The sequence below is a fragment of the Typopeltis vanoorti genome, chromosome 5 (genome assembly GCF_054136105.1).
Source record: "Typopeltis vanoorti isolate ZY-2024b chromosome 5, IOZ_Tvanoo_1.0, whole genome shotgun sequence".
Classification (NCBI taxonomy): Eukaryota; Metazoa; Arthropoda; class Arachnida; order Uropygi; family Thelyphonidae; genus Typopeltis; species Typopeltis vanoorti.
Window position 1 is genome coordinate 28,691,597 of NC_143553.1, and position 15,246 is coordinate 28,706,842.

At 36.3% G+C, this 15,246-nt stretch overlaps 1 protein-coding gene across 1 annotated transcript in view; it reads left to right on the forward strand.

Moving 5' to 3' along the window:
- Window positions 1-15,246, forward strand: part of LOC150106277 (cGMP-specific 3',5'-cyclic phosphodiesterase-like) — a 474,780-nt gene that overhangs the window by 83,952 nt on the left and 375,582 nt on the right. Inside the window, exon 6 of the mRNA XM_090392969.1 lies at window positions 8,719-8,780. Within this exon, the coding sequence (XP_090249095.1) occupies window positions 8,719-8,780 (62 nt within the window). The remainder of the gene's footprint in view (window positions 1-8,718; window positions 8,781-15,246) is intronic.

Genomic DNA, 15,246 nt, shown 5'->3' on the forward strand with positions numbered 1-15,246 from the left:
ATCCGTATTTAATTTGATCTGCATAATATTAGCATGCTTCCTTAATAATCCAGCTCTTAGCCTATTGTTGTGGACCTATGTTTGTCACATGCTTGCATTTGCTAATAAAAGTGAACTCAGGAAATAAATTATAGCATCATAATTGGTTGTTATCCCTAAGCAAGCATATTGCAGCACATCCCCAAATAGAAGCAGGAACGCGATAATTTTAAATGTTCCCTATATGATGTTTCTTATGTCCATATTTACAAGTTGCCAGATATGCCTCATCTTCTGCACCGCCTATTTTCCACTCTTTTTCAGAATATTTGTCAACAGCCAGAAGCAAAAGAAAAAAACTCTTTCACCATCTGTAAGCCTCGCAAATTTTCCAGAGCTGACGTAAGTACCCTTTTTATTTTCAGAAAGGCTACTCAAAAAGGCTGAGTTATGATATACGAGGATAGTCTGAAACGTTCTCGATCTCGACCATAGATGGCGACACAATCGGCAAGATTTTTTTTCTTTCTAAGTTGGTACATCTGTCATAGTGTGTTTTATACAGCTGTCTAAGAAGCAAAAGTGTTGTCTGTATCCCTTGAAATCGATAAAATTGATTATCGTGCGGTTATAAAATTCTTTGTAAAAGAAGGTTTTACGCAAAAAGAAATTCAGTCGAAGTTCATAAAGGTTTATGGGCGCTCTTTTCCTTCGTTTTCGACAAGTAAGAAATGGGCTGCTGCATTTAAACGTGGCCATACCAGCCTTGAAGATGATCCAAGTGAAGGACGTCCAAAAAGTGTAACAACACTAGATATATTAAAAGTTCAAGTGCACGATATGGTATTGGATGACAGGCGAGTCAAAGTGCGTGAAATTGCAGACTATATGCGTTTCAAAAGAACGTGCCGGATATATTTTGCATGAAGAATTGGAAATAAAAAAGCTTGACGCAAGATGGGTGTCACGCTTGCTCACAACAGATTAAAAACGCACTCGCATGAAAATCTCTGAACAGTGCTTGGAGCGTTCTAACAACAATAAAACTGATTTTGTGCGTCGATTTATTACTGTGGATGAGACTTGGATTCATCATTATACACCAGAATCCAATCAGCAGTCAAAATAGTGGACAGAAGCCGGTTGTTCAGCGCCAAAGAAGACAAAGTCCATTCCATCAGCAGGAAAGGTCATGGCATCGGTGTTTTGGCATGCTAAAGGCATTTTGTTTATCAATTATCTAGAAAAGAGTAAAACAATAAGCGGAGAATATTATTTCGATCTTTTAACCAGTCTAGACGAAAAAATTCGTGAAAAATTAAGGGATCAGCACTATGAATTGTTGGAACATCCACCCTATTCTACAGATTTCGCTCCCTCTCACTTCTATCTCTTCCCAAAACTAAAACTATTCCTCCTGGTCAGCATTTTTCTTCGAATCAAAAGGTGATTGCAGCTCTAGAAGGGTATTTTGCAAATCTTACTGAGAACCATTAAAGGAAGGATTAATGGCTCTGGAGCATCACTGGAATAAATGTATTAGTCTTAAGGGAGATTATGTTAAAAAATACAAATAATTTTGAGATTATAAATTCGTTTGAAATTATAAATTCTGGTGAATATCGTGGATGTTCCAACAATTCATAGTGCAGATCCCTTAATTTTCCCATTGCCAAAATACCTTTGTGGGCAGGTGCATTGTCCTGATGAAAGATGATTTTTTTTCCTTCTGCAATCCCAGTTCTTTTCTAACGATTTTTTTTCGTCTAGTCTGGTTAAAAGATCGGAATAATATCCCCCGCTTATTTTTTTACCCTTTTCCAGATAATTAACTCGCCGGTCATCCAATACCATATCGTGGACTTGATCTTTTAATAATTTCTGCTGTTGTTACACTTTTTTGGGGGCGTCCTTCACGTGGATCATCTTCAAAGCTAGTACAGCCACGTTTAAACTCGGCAGCCCATTTCTTAATTGTCGAAAACGAAGGAGAAAAATGCCCATAAACTTTTATGAACTTCGAATGAATTTCTTTTGGCGTTAAACCTTCTTTTACAAAGAATTTTATAACCGCGCGATATTCAATTTTACGATTTCAAGGGATACAGACAACACCTTTGTTCAAACACTTGTATAAAACAAACTACTCGATAGAATGACTTGCTATTTCACATGGATGCTTATGACAGATGTACCAACTTAGAAAAAAGAAAAATTTTGCCGATAATGTTGCCATGTATGGTCGAGGCCGAGAACGTTTCAGACCACACTCATGTGTATATATATTCTTGATTTATATACTGTGTATGTTGTTTTGCTTTGTTTTATCATCACGATGGTATAACTGAAGGGCAGTCAAATTTTTGTAGAGATTTTGAATACCAAATGTCGTTAAATTCGATCCAGCCAAAACAGAATTGATATGATTTCGACACTTGCTATTTTTCACTAGATGAGTCATACCGTAAACAGAATTTGAGATAGCTGGACAAATATATAAGTGTTCTGAAGAGCAAACTTCAGTAAAATCCATCCACTAGAGTTGAGTAATTGTTTGTGCATAAATGAACAAAATGAATGCGATTGGTTTTTACGCATTTTGCGAAACTTAACTCAAAAGTTTTGATGCAAACAATGAAGATACAGAGAACTTCAAAATAGATGTATTGATTTTAATGTCTAACACTCTAGTAATTAATGAATATTTTAGAACCAAATATCTATCAAAAGTACAGAATTGCATCTTTCGACTCGTTTAGTTGTGCGAACGGAAAACTATCTCAACGATTTTTTTTGTCTCTCACCCACGAAAGGTTGTGTAATTCTTAATGCATCAGTACTGTGAGCAGGATAAGGAAAATTTTTATTTATTTATTTTTATAGTTCGAAATTACTGCTGTAGAGAGCATGGGTCTTTTTAAGCCACTTCAGGCCTCCAATAAGTAGGGAGACGGTCGGTCTATACCGTGTGATGAAATTCATCTCCCACCCAAGGACGTTCAGAAATATGCGAATCCATGGCTGGATTTGAATCCCCAGCGTGTTTGTTAATGAGCGAGTATACGTTAATCACTCGGCAACCACAGAATGACAGATGATTGTTGCTCTCTCTCCCTCTCAATATAATACTAAGAACATATCTCTTCCTTAGCGAACATTGATTTCCCTCTGATACAACGACAGTTCTGACGATAGAACTGGCGTTTGTTGTATCAAAGGCGATTAATATCTCTTTAATTTATTGACCGAAATGAGTTTGTTAGTTAAATGTGAAAGGCAACGTCAGAAATCAATAAATAAATGAACTCCATGCTTGAATAAATACCTCCATGCTTTTAGTATGTTTATACTTGAATATCAGAACACAGACAAATGACATAAGCATTTAATCTAGAAATTATTAATGCTCATTAATATATAGCTGTTCTAAAGAAGCCTTCATTTCACTTACTATTTTGTTAATCGAATACGAAATCAGTTCCTTTACACTGCATAACCGACAGTGCTGATTTGAAATGGACAATCTCTATACTAACATTTACTAATTAGGTAATAATTAACAGAAAACTTGCTTGAAGATGGATGTTTATCTGAAACTCAACTGGAGTATAATTTATATTAAATTGATTTTTGTAAATGAAATTGAAAACAATTAACAGAACAAAAGTCTTCTTACTGTAGCCATATGATAATTTCTCAGCAGCGGGAGAAAGGGGGGAGTAGTACGCATTGCATTTTGATTAAGTTGGGGATGTGTTATCATTTTAGGGAAGTGCAAAGGTTTTTTGAATGAATGTATCCTTGGGAATGCTGAAGCTTGCATCCATCCTATGTGGTGTCTTGGGTTAACGGAAATAATTAGTTTCAGATATCATACGGGGGGTTGGGAATAGCTGCAGCATTCCAAGTCTGCATTTAGCAAAGTGCTGAGAAATGGAACTTCCTAAGTAGTTCTGAACCCAAGACACCACCAGGTATGTCTAAATAAAACACTAACCGAGAGGAGCCGACCTTCCTTTCGAAAGACTATTTAATTCATCTTTTCATTGGATCCCAGGGAATATACAAGGGGAGGCGAATGGTCACGAGCAATCCCATGACTATTTCCTAGACACACAGAGCCTCGGTGTTTACAAGCCTTTAATTATCCGAGTAATGGAAGAATCGTTCCTGTGGAGCATGAAGTCGCACTATGTACCCTGATAGTAATGGACATGTTGGCTGGGCATTAAAAAGGCCTGTACTATTTTATTTTATTAATATTTTTCATTTGAATGTGTTTACGGCAGTGTAATGATGCAAGTAGTTTCTCATAGAATGAGTTAAGTCTAGTCGTGGAGCATGTAATGGAGATTACTAGGTCCTACATTGATGTTCTGAACAGTTGCTCAAGTCCTATACGGTATATACGCAATTATACTTTCCACAATAATAACGCTCCGTTTCACATAGTAGTAATTGCATGCACTGCTCGAAGAGAAATAACATCAAAACATTGTAGAGGTCAGGCCCAGGGACTAAACCTGTAGCTGGAATATCTGCAGAATTCGCTGGAATGGGAATCATGTTATCACAGAAATGGCCCTCTTCATTGTAACTTACAGATGTTTAGAGTTTGAAAGACTATTTGAGGATCTTACAGCTGAATTTTATTAATTTTTTTCAGTAAATGTATGTCTCGAGATATAATTTTTCTAATGCCATTTTATTGCCCTAAGGGAGCAGACGAAGTTCTTATAATTCTCTTACTTTTAGAAATTGTGAAGTAGCCACTTTCCAACTTTAATCATTACTGAAAGGGCCTAGCCCATGATTGTCGATTTTAGAAGCATAGGGAAAAGAGAGGCAGGCAGTTGCCGCCACTTTAACCCTCTTCATTATTGTCTGAAATAGTATGAATTCCACAGTTTCGTTTTATGAGATGGATTGGGGGAAGGTCAAAAACCGGAATTTCAAGGAGAAAAAAATTATACTGGCTGTATCAGAAGTCAGAAGTCGATTAATGAGGATTTTGCTTAGCTTTCTCAGTCAGTCTATCCCCATATTCTGATTTCTTCTTTCGTTCCATACTTCATCTTGAAACTGCTTCTCGTCTTCCAGTTCATGTTTTCCTCTGTATCGCATTCGTTTGTACTTTCGCTCGAATTTATATTTGCTCAAATAAAAATAATTTCAAAATTATTTTTATTTTTCAACATAATCTCCCTTAAGACTAATACATTTATTCCAGCGATGCTCCGGCGCCATTATCCCGTCCCTGTAGTGCTTCTCAGTAAGATCTACAAAATACCCCTCTACAGCTACAATCACATCTTGATTCAAAGAAAAACGCTGACCAGCGAGGAAGAGTTTTGGTTTGGGGAAGAGAGAGAAGTCAGAGGGAGCCAAATCCGTGAAATAGGGTGGATGTTCCAACAATGCATAGTGCAGATCCCTTAATTTTCCCATTCCCAAAACACCTTTGTGGACAGGTGCTTTGTCCTGATGAAAGATGATTTTTTCTTCTGCACACTGTCTTTTCTCACAAATTTTTTCGTCTAGTCTAGTTAAAAGATCGGAATAATATTCGCCGGTTATTGCTTTATCCTTTTCAAGATAATTAATAAACAAAATGCCTTTAGCATGCCAAAATACCGATGCCATGACCTTTTTTGCTGATGTAATGGACTTTGTCTTCTTTGACGCTGAACAACCGGCTTCTGTCCACTATTTTGACTGCTGATTGGATTCTGGTGTATAATGGTGAATCCAAGTCTCGTCCACAGTAATAAATCGACGCACAAAATCAGTTTTATTCTTGTTAGAACGCTCCAAGCACTGTTCAGAGATTTTCATGCGAGTGCGTTTTTAATCTGTTGTGAGCAAGCGTGGCACCCATCTTGAGTCAAGCTTTTTTATTTCCAATTCTTCATGCAAAATATATCCTGCACGTTCTTTTGAAACGCATATAGTCTCAGCAATTTCACGCACTTTGATCCGCCTGTCATCCAATACCATATCGTGCACTTGAACTTTTAATATATCTAGTGTTGTTACACTTTTTGACGTCCTTCACGGGATCATCTTCAAGGTTGGCAGGGCAACGTTTAAACTCTGTAGCCCATTCCTTAATTGTCGAAAACGGAGGAAAAGAGTGCCCATAAACTTTTATGAACCTCGAATGAATTTCTTTTGGCGTTTAACTTTCTTTTACAAAGAGTTTTATAACCGCACGATAATCAATTTTATCGATTTCAACGGATAAAGACAACACTTTTGTCAGACTGTTGTATAAAACAAGATATTTGATAGAATGCCTTGCAATTTCACATGGATGCTTATGACAGATGTACCAACTTAAAAAAAAATCGTGCCGATTGTGTTGCCATCTATGGTCGAGGCCGGGAACCTTTCAGTTCATCCTGGTATTGGTTGCTGAGAAGGAGGAGAATTTGTGGAAGTTAATAAAGCCAAATACATGTAATAGAGAAAAAAATATGACCTTAGATTAATTTCAAAAAAAAAAAAAAAAAACCTGAAGTTATAACAGTAAGCAGAAAAATGTGTATCCCAAAGTTAAAAATTAAAGTAGAAAATCAAATTATTAGAACAAGTAAAATGTTCTACTTATTATTATGTGAAACCTCCAGGGAGTCCAAAGACTCATCGAGGGAGAGTGTGGCAACAGCATCGAACGATTGAATCCCTTCCAACTACTAACCGCGCTCAAACTTACTTAACTGAGCCATTAGTAGCAGAGGCTCTACCAATCGACCAACCTTTGCCGGCTTTAGGAAACTTAATTCCACTGGATTGAAATTGTAAAGTAAAAGAGAGATTAGGAAAAGAATAGAGATTGCAAAAACATACTTGAACAGAATGAAGAATATACTATACTAACATCAGGAGAAATAAACAAAAAAAATATTTAAATAATTTATTTACTCTCCTTTTCGCTATGAAGCAAAACGTGAACAATAAACAAAAAAAGACAGTAGAAGAACTGCTGCTTTCGAGATGAGGACGTACAGAAGAGTATTGAAGATCTCGTGAATTCAGAAGAATAAAAGGAAGTCTAGGAGGACCTGAGACAGAAATAGATGGAGATCCATAATAACCAATATCCGGAATGTGGATAAACTTTGACAGAACAGCTAAGTCATGCCAGCTAATGCTTAGTTTTTAAACCTTTTCAAGTGCATAATACTTTTCAAATTACTTCAAAAAATTGAGAACATATTTCTAGGGATGGTTAAGAATAAATGAACTTCATGTGTCTAAAGATTGAACGTTTATTTTATGACTTTGGCTGTAAATTTTAACACTTTTTTTTTTAAATTCAAGTATCTGCACCTCAATAATTGTCCTGAATTGGCTGAAGGTTATAATTTCAGTAGTTCATAGCAGAACCTTGGTAGTAAACTCGTGTACTCAGAACTTAACAATTACCACACAACTGTTTTAAATTTAAAATAAATTATTCAAATCGACTAACGTTGTAACTATTCAGAAGTAAAACTATTTTCAAATCAAAAATATAATTAACGGAGCTGATCTAATCGGTTGTTAAATTGTACTAGTTTGGATTTTTCAAATGCTATTCTTTCTTAATAGAACAGCACTTAATATAGAAACAAAACATTAACGGTAAACACACAGGCATATTCATTCTTTGGAGAGAGGACTTCGACGGGGCATGCAATTGGTTTTTAAAAACCGCAGAAGTGTACAGTAGATTGCCTTAGAGTCCTTAGGTGATCATTATTCAGTATTGTAAGTCGGGTCTTTTTCATGGAGCTTAATAATCAGTTACTTTAAACAATTTAGTGAGTGCATTAACACGAAATATATTTAACACAGCTTGTAATTCTTGATGAATCTGTTTGGTCCTTTCCAGACAGATGAGACACCTGCGACCTTAATATTTCCTTTTCAAATGATAAAATGCAAGGAATTAGTTACTTTCAAAAGTTTTATTTCCTCTTATATTCTCTTGGTGTTATCTCCCAGAAACTTGGGTTTTAATCTGGCATACTATTTTAGATGATCTCATGATCCCTAAACCAAACAATATACACTGTTTGGTTTAGGGATCATGAGATGTTCCAGCAGTTACCTGCATACTCTTCTCCGATACCTATTGAAATCGTTGATAGTCTTAAGCCAGCCATCTCTGATTGGCTATGGATAGAAATTGTCTTACAGTGTACTGTAGATTGCCTACGGTAATTAGGTGATCTTCATTCAGTTTTGAATGAAGCTGGTGAGGAGTAAATAGCCTTCCCCTCTCCTTTGGAAGGCGTTATTTTTCTATATTTATGTATCAACAAATAGCGCATATCTAAAAGGATTCTCTGTTTGTTTATTTTATAGAAAAAAAGTTGTTTGTTGTATTAAGTTACAAAGAGAATAATGGAGAACTGCATGTTAAAAATATTACATATATGCAATATTAAAAATATTGCAGTATGTGCAGCAACTGAATTTAGTGAGAATCACATTGTCAGATTTCAAGGAGTTTGATTATAGGTCACTGTAATGCAAGAAAAAGGGTGGATGGATGTAAGGTTACTGCTTATATCTCTGCTGTGAAATAATAGCCAAAAGTAATTCAGGAAGCCTTCTCTAATTATTTACTTATTGAAGGAAATAAACTTTTATGAATGTTCCTAGGTTAGACATTTTTATTGAAATGAACTTTATTTAGGCCATACTTTTACTATCGCAAATTGAAATCAGGTTGTTTTGATATACTTGCAGGATGTTGTATTTACCATAGTATTTGAACTTTCGCCAAATGAAGACGAGATTCGTCGTGCAAGGTTTGTTATTCAGGGAGGCTTTTTGAATATGATACATTGTGGAATTTATTTACTATTAGCATATAACTGAAATAATCATTAAGCAAGAAAGCAACTCTCATTTGATAAATATTATAGTTGCAAACCATGTTTGGTTTAATTTTAGTATATATTCGAAAGTGGGTGATTTATAAATAAATAAATCAGTTAACGCCTTTTATTCCCTTATAGGGAGTAGGCGAGGCCTTCATACCCTATTTAGCTTTTGGAGACTGAGTAAGCAGTTCAATCTCCACTGGTAGCCAATCAGAGATAGCTGGCCCATGTCTATCACTAATTATAGGCAGCCACCGATGAAGAGGCTGGCAAACAAGTGTGCCTTCTCTTGGTACCTAACCCTAACAGGATATGTTACTATCTGAAATAATGTGGGTACTACGGTCAATTTTCTTGAGTTTATACTATTTATACTTATTATTACGGGACGAAAAACCCGAGTTTCCGGGAGAAAAAACCAGCTTGCCCGTGCCAGAGAGTAACTAACTCCGGAACAGGTCAAAAATAGGCTTAGAAAAAGTTCCTCCAGTCGGCCACTGGAGGGTGATTTAAAACATCTAAATACTCTGTTCCAATATGGAGTTTCGAAATTAACAAAAAAAAAAATCATCTGATTGATTTATTGTAATTTGGTAAATACTGCAAATCAATTACTATAAATATAAAATCTGTGAAAAATATCTAGTCAAACTTAAACCGTTGTCGAAATTTTATCGACAATGACCTGCAAATTGCACTTTTATAGTTCGAATGGCAAGAGTGCATAAATTGAGAGCAATTCCGATGGTTACTGAAATAGCATATTTAAATTATAGATTCTCTTTAATGCCAATAAAAACAGATACTACACTCTGATCTTAGCCAAAAGGCCTAGAATGCTGCCTGTGTAGCTCAGTGGAAGTGGCATATTGCGTTCATGGCGCTAGGCCGACCGAAGAAAAAACATTCTACGTTCCGTTTTAGTCGCCAACTAAGCGACTCAGTCTCCAATAAGCCGTTTTTCGACCAGTTCTCGAGTTAGTCAATCTCTTGCGGGCAAGCGAGTTTTTCTCCGAAAACCGAAGAAAATTACTGTATAACCCACACTATTTCACACAGTGAACGCAGTGTTAGGATTTGGGACTACGAAATGGCGGAATTTGACGGCCCCATCTCTGCACCGGATGCCATGTATATTTAATTATAGCTTGGGCCAGCTATTTCTGATTGGTTAGTGGTGGAAATTCAATTTCCCCCTGAATTGAATTTCTTCTTATTGGGAATAAAGAGCGTTAGCGTTTTTTTTTTTTTTTTTTTTTTTTTTTTTTGTTGTGTGTGTGTTAAATATCCTTTGAGTTCTTAATGCATTTAATACTGTAAATAAATTAAGGTATCTAAATTTAAAGAAAAGAAGCAACGTTATTTGACCTTTGGGTGTTTTTTTTACAGTTTCTTCGAAATGGAGTACACTTTGAATTGATATAGTTCTCAACATCACTAGTACCTAACATGTATTACAAAATATTAATATTGGCATAAAACTTTTGAGAAGTGATTATCATTAATTCTCGTTTATGTTGTTGTAATAGAAATAATGTCAATTCTTTCTCCTGCTCTTCTGTATACTTATTATTACTCCTTGATGCTTCTAACATTCTGCATTTTATCTGTCATTACTTTCATATCACATTCTCCAGTTTAAGCAATATTGAACATGAATCTGTTGTTGGAAAAACCAGAGTTCTAAACCTGTGTAGTACATGAAGAATATCTGAGCTTTTTTTCCCCCCAAAATAAATGAAAGTTAGTTTCATACTGGAGTGTTTTCATCCGAGAAAAGACAAAAATTTATCAAAACACGCCCGTTTCATAGTCAATAATAAATAATAGTAATCAACAGTAATCATCATCAGCTATTTTAAGTCCACTGCTGGAGGAAGGCCTCTCTCAAAGTCTTCCATTCTATTCTACCTTGAGCTATTTTATGCCACTGAATTCCAGCCATCATTCATCTAAGAAATCTCAAAAACTTGTCGTTTAGGATGAAGGGTTGTACATATTACAATGTATTAGTAATTTCGTTAAATTACTGTTTTTTCTCTGTCTAATCAAATGGCTATTTGGGTGCAGTTGTTGTGCATATTACAAGTTTAATTCGTTACTTTTACTTCTTGAACTTCTAAACTCTGTAGCTTATTTCAGTGCTTATTTCACTGCCAAAATTCAGCAATACCTGAGCTAGTTCTCATATTGGAGTGAGAGGATCTTCCTCCCAGACATTCGGGATTTCATTCTGTAGACGTCAGAACACTAGTACATGATGGTGATAATTAAAGAGGTGTTCAGAGCACTTTAGAGAAAAATGTATTTAATGAAATTCAACCAAACCTGGTATAAGTACACTTTGGAACATGGGGGGTTTTGATTTACAGAAAAAAAGAAAAGTACAGAATTCTGCCACCAACGGACAATCGGCGCTAGAATCGCTTGATATTTACATAATCTCACAATTTCTATTGACTGATTGGTGGATACAAGGAAGGCCCAAACGGATTCGCGTTATTCTGAAGTGTGCGGATCTCACCTTACTGGAACGCACGTTGCCTGTCAAGCTTTTCTATGAACAATGCAGTAACGCTAATCCCACACTTTAATAATCCTGGCTTTTGTAGGATAGAGAAAAGGTCCAATGGCAATAATAAACCTTAGAAAAATTATCTTACGATTTGAAAATAGCGAATCAAATCAGGGCGCAAATGGATTATTCCTCAACATGTTGACAACGTTGCAACTGCCGTCGTCGAACACGGAATGAATAATGCACAAGGGTCTAGCAATGCTTGGACAATATCAGAGCAACCAAAAATCCTACATCAGATGCTGAGATTTTTTTTTCCCTGCAAGATCTCCCATACTCAAGCTTTGCTTCATGCAGATGTGAAAACTCGACTGCAGATTACACTGACGTTCTTAGCTCGAATGGAGTGGATGATGCATGGCTCCGGAAGATCTTGTGGAGTGACGAGACACATTTGTATCTGAACGGTGGTGTTATCTCACACACAGCTGCCCCATATGGGCTGTGAATAACCCTCGTGTTCCATCAGACCCCTTTACACTCACCGAAAGTCAGTGTGGTATGGTTTCGCTACATCGTTTATTATTGGTTCGTACTTTTTCAAGATTTCGTCTGAGAGAATCAGTGACTTGCACCTTCTCTGCTGTTATGTATCGAGAGATGCTGCGCAAATTTGTTCTTATGCAACTCCAGTAGCGAAGATGTCTTGAGTATACCATATTCATGCAGGATGGAGCACCACCTCACATTGGATTCCCTGTACAGCGAATGATACGAAGAACACTTGACATAACAGTGATTAATCGTGCATTTTAGATAGCATGGCCAACTCGTTCGCCTGATCTCAACCCCTTTGACTTTTGGTTCTGGTACTATCTGAAACATGCAGTGTATGAAGGACATATTCCTGATTTAGCAACCTTGAAAGACAGAATAACTCAGCATTGAGGAAGATCAATTACGATCTGTTGCGTTCTACTGTGGACAACGTCATTCACAGAATTCAGTTCTTGGAACATCTGAAAAGAAGACACATTGAACCACTTCTGTAAATTATACTGACAGGAAAATTGATTTATTGTCTCTTCTAGCCATTCTGTTTAATTAATCCCAAACCAGCACTTATAGCACCAAATGTTTCCTGTTGGAAGACTTTTGTGCTATTTTTATCACCTGTAAATAAAAACACATGTTCCAGAGTGTACTTACACCACGTTAGATTGAATTTTGTCCAATACAATTTTCGCTACAGGGCTCTGAACACCTCTTTAATTATGGCTACCCTGTAATTTACAGACATATTAGACTGACCTCATAGCCTTAAATGCTTCGCCAGTACCGTGGTTTATCTAATTCCCTTATCTAGGTTGATTACATTAAAAAGTAAGAAGTAAACTGCTGTGGTTTCTGATCCTGACCAAATAAAAATCATGTCATTGACATATACAGTATATATTTCACTTCCTGGATTTAGATAACTTTATAAGTCTCCATGCTCATAAGATCAAAAATCCTTTGAATAACAGAATTTATTAACGGGAAATATTCTTGGCAAGACGCCAAGCAGAGACCTACAAACTGTGGGCGAACTATATCTTAGTCGACATGAAGCATAATAAAAAAAAAAAAAATACATCAATTGTCTCCTAATATTAAAAACTCGTGTGTATCTGTACGAGATCTACAAGTTTGTTTGGCTCTTTGTATGCCTTGTGTCGGTGGGCAAGTTCTCTATCGTGTTCTTCGCGCTTTATGTCAGTTGTAGGGTCTGCTAGCACAGTTCACTGATCTCTCAGCCCGCCACCATTCAAAAGCTACATTTACTTAGGATACACAATTTTGTAACATGCTACGCATTCCGTCCATTAAGAAAATGGCAGGTGAAATGTCGAGATGAGTATGTGTGCATTAAACGTAGGCGGTGTGAAGCGGGGAATGTCTCAAGATCTTCAGCAGTAATGGGTTTGAAACGGCGAGGCTGACACACGTAGATACGAATAGCTTGCTACGCGGTGATGACGGAGAAATGCTGTCCATGGATTTGATCTTAGAAGATATGCCTGAAGGCATATCGTCATAAGATCACATGATCTAATGTCATGCTGGCCGCGTGGTTTGCGTATCTGCTCTCCAGTCAAAAGGCTGTTGGGCAGGGTAACCACATGTAGTACTTCTTATAAATTTTTAGTGTTCTAGTACGTTGACCAACAGATCTAGTACTTTCTTCCTTCCGAATAATAATAATAACATGAGAGTTAAACATATGAGTTTAATATTTTTCTCTTCTCCCACCTCCCCATATGTCACATTCTGTGACACAAGCATGATTTATTTTTTCCCCTTCCCCCTCTCACTGTTCGCTACCTTCTCTCCCCCGATCCCATACTCACACAATCCGACTGGGATTAGCCAATGAAAATATAATCTTTGCTATTCAAACACGTCTCGCGCACTACAGCAATGAAAACAAGTGGAAAAATTAAATATTTTAATATGAGTAACCACCTTTTATTGATGTAGAACGTAAATTGGACCCCATTGAAAAGATAAATCCAGCCAACAATGGTCATTTTTTAGACGTAGAAATGTATAGGGGGCGTTACGAAGAGGTTGATAGAGAATGGCAACTATTGAAGACTGTAGAAGCATTTAAATAAAGGTTTTCTTGGAATAAAGTTTTTGAAATGAAAAATGTTGTAGGAGAACAAATATTTCCTAATTTTACAACGTTAGTTAAAGCTGTACCGTGCCTCCCTCATTCATCACCAGTAACCGAAAGAAAATTTTTTAGCATGGTAAATAAATAAGAAATCAACTACAAACTCCCTTGATGAATGGACTCCTTTTGACAAAAGAAAAATTGAAACTTTCGTCAGCTACAGATTTTACTATTTTTGAACAGTTAATGAATTTAGCAAAATCTGCTAAAAATAATGAATAAATACTTCCAGTGTTTTTCTTGTGAATGGGCACCTATGTATATGTGTAAATAGCATAGTAAATAACTGAACATTTAATGTTACATTATTTTGAACACTAAAAATTATATATTAAATTAATACTCGTGTGAAGTGCTAGAGTTACAACTGGGACTTCTGTTATGATGAATGACAACTACTACAGCTCTTGGACTCATAGATGACTGCAGTGTGATGAGTTTTGACTTTTTTTTTCTTTTCATTTTTGTCGTACATGTGTTAATTTAGAGGTTTTACATTGAGTTCATCTATGATAATAAGGTAGTGATAATGTAAAATGCCCAAAACAGAGTGAAACGAAAGCAAATAAAAATCTAGTACTTTTTGTTTCAGATTTAGTACCTTTTTCTTGCATAAGTTGGTACGAAATATTTTTGCTGAGTGGTCACCCTGTTGCTGGGTTGAATCCCGCCATGGGCATGGACGTTTGTGATTGTCTGTGAAAATACTGGTGGTGGGCAGTAGATGCAGGGTGACCACATCTAGTACTTTCGTACTTGATCTAGTACTTTTTATAAATTTTTAGTGTTCTAGTACGTTCACCAACAGATCTAGTACTTTCTTCCTTCCGAATAATAATAACAACAATATGAGAGTTAGACATATGAGTTTAATATGTTCCTTCCCCTCTCACTGTTCGCTAACCTTCTCCCCCCCCCCCACAATCTCATACTCAGGCAAAAATACATTGTGGATGCACCAAATGTAATTATTATTACCCAAGACCTCATGGAGTCAAAGACTCATCTTGTCTTATAAAAAATGTTTTGGCTGTAGATTCACTCAATGAAATCTCAAAAAAACTTCAAAATACTTATTTTTCTTTAATTATTGATGAATCAACCGACATTACAGCAAAGCAAAGATTGCTCGATTGGTAGAGCCTCTGCTACTA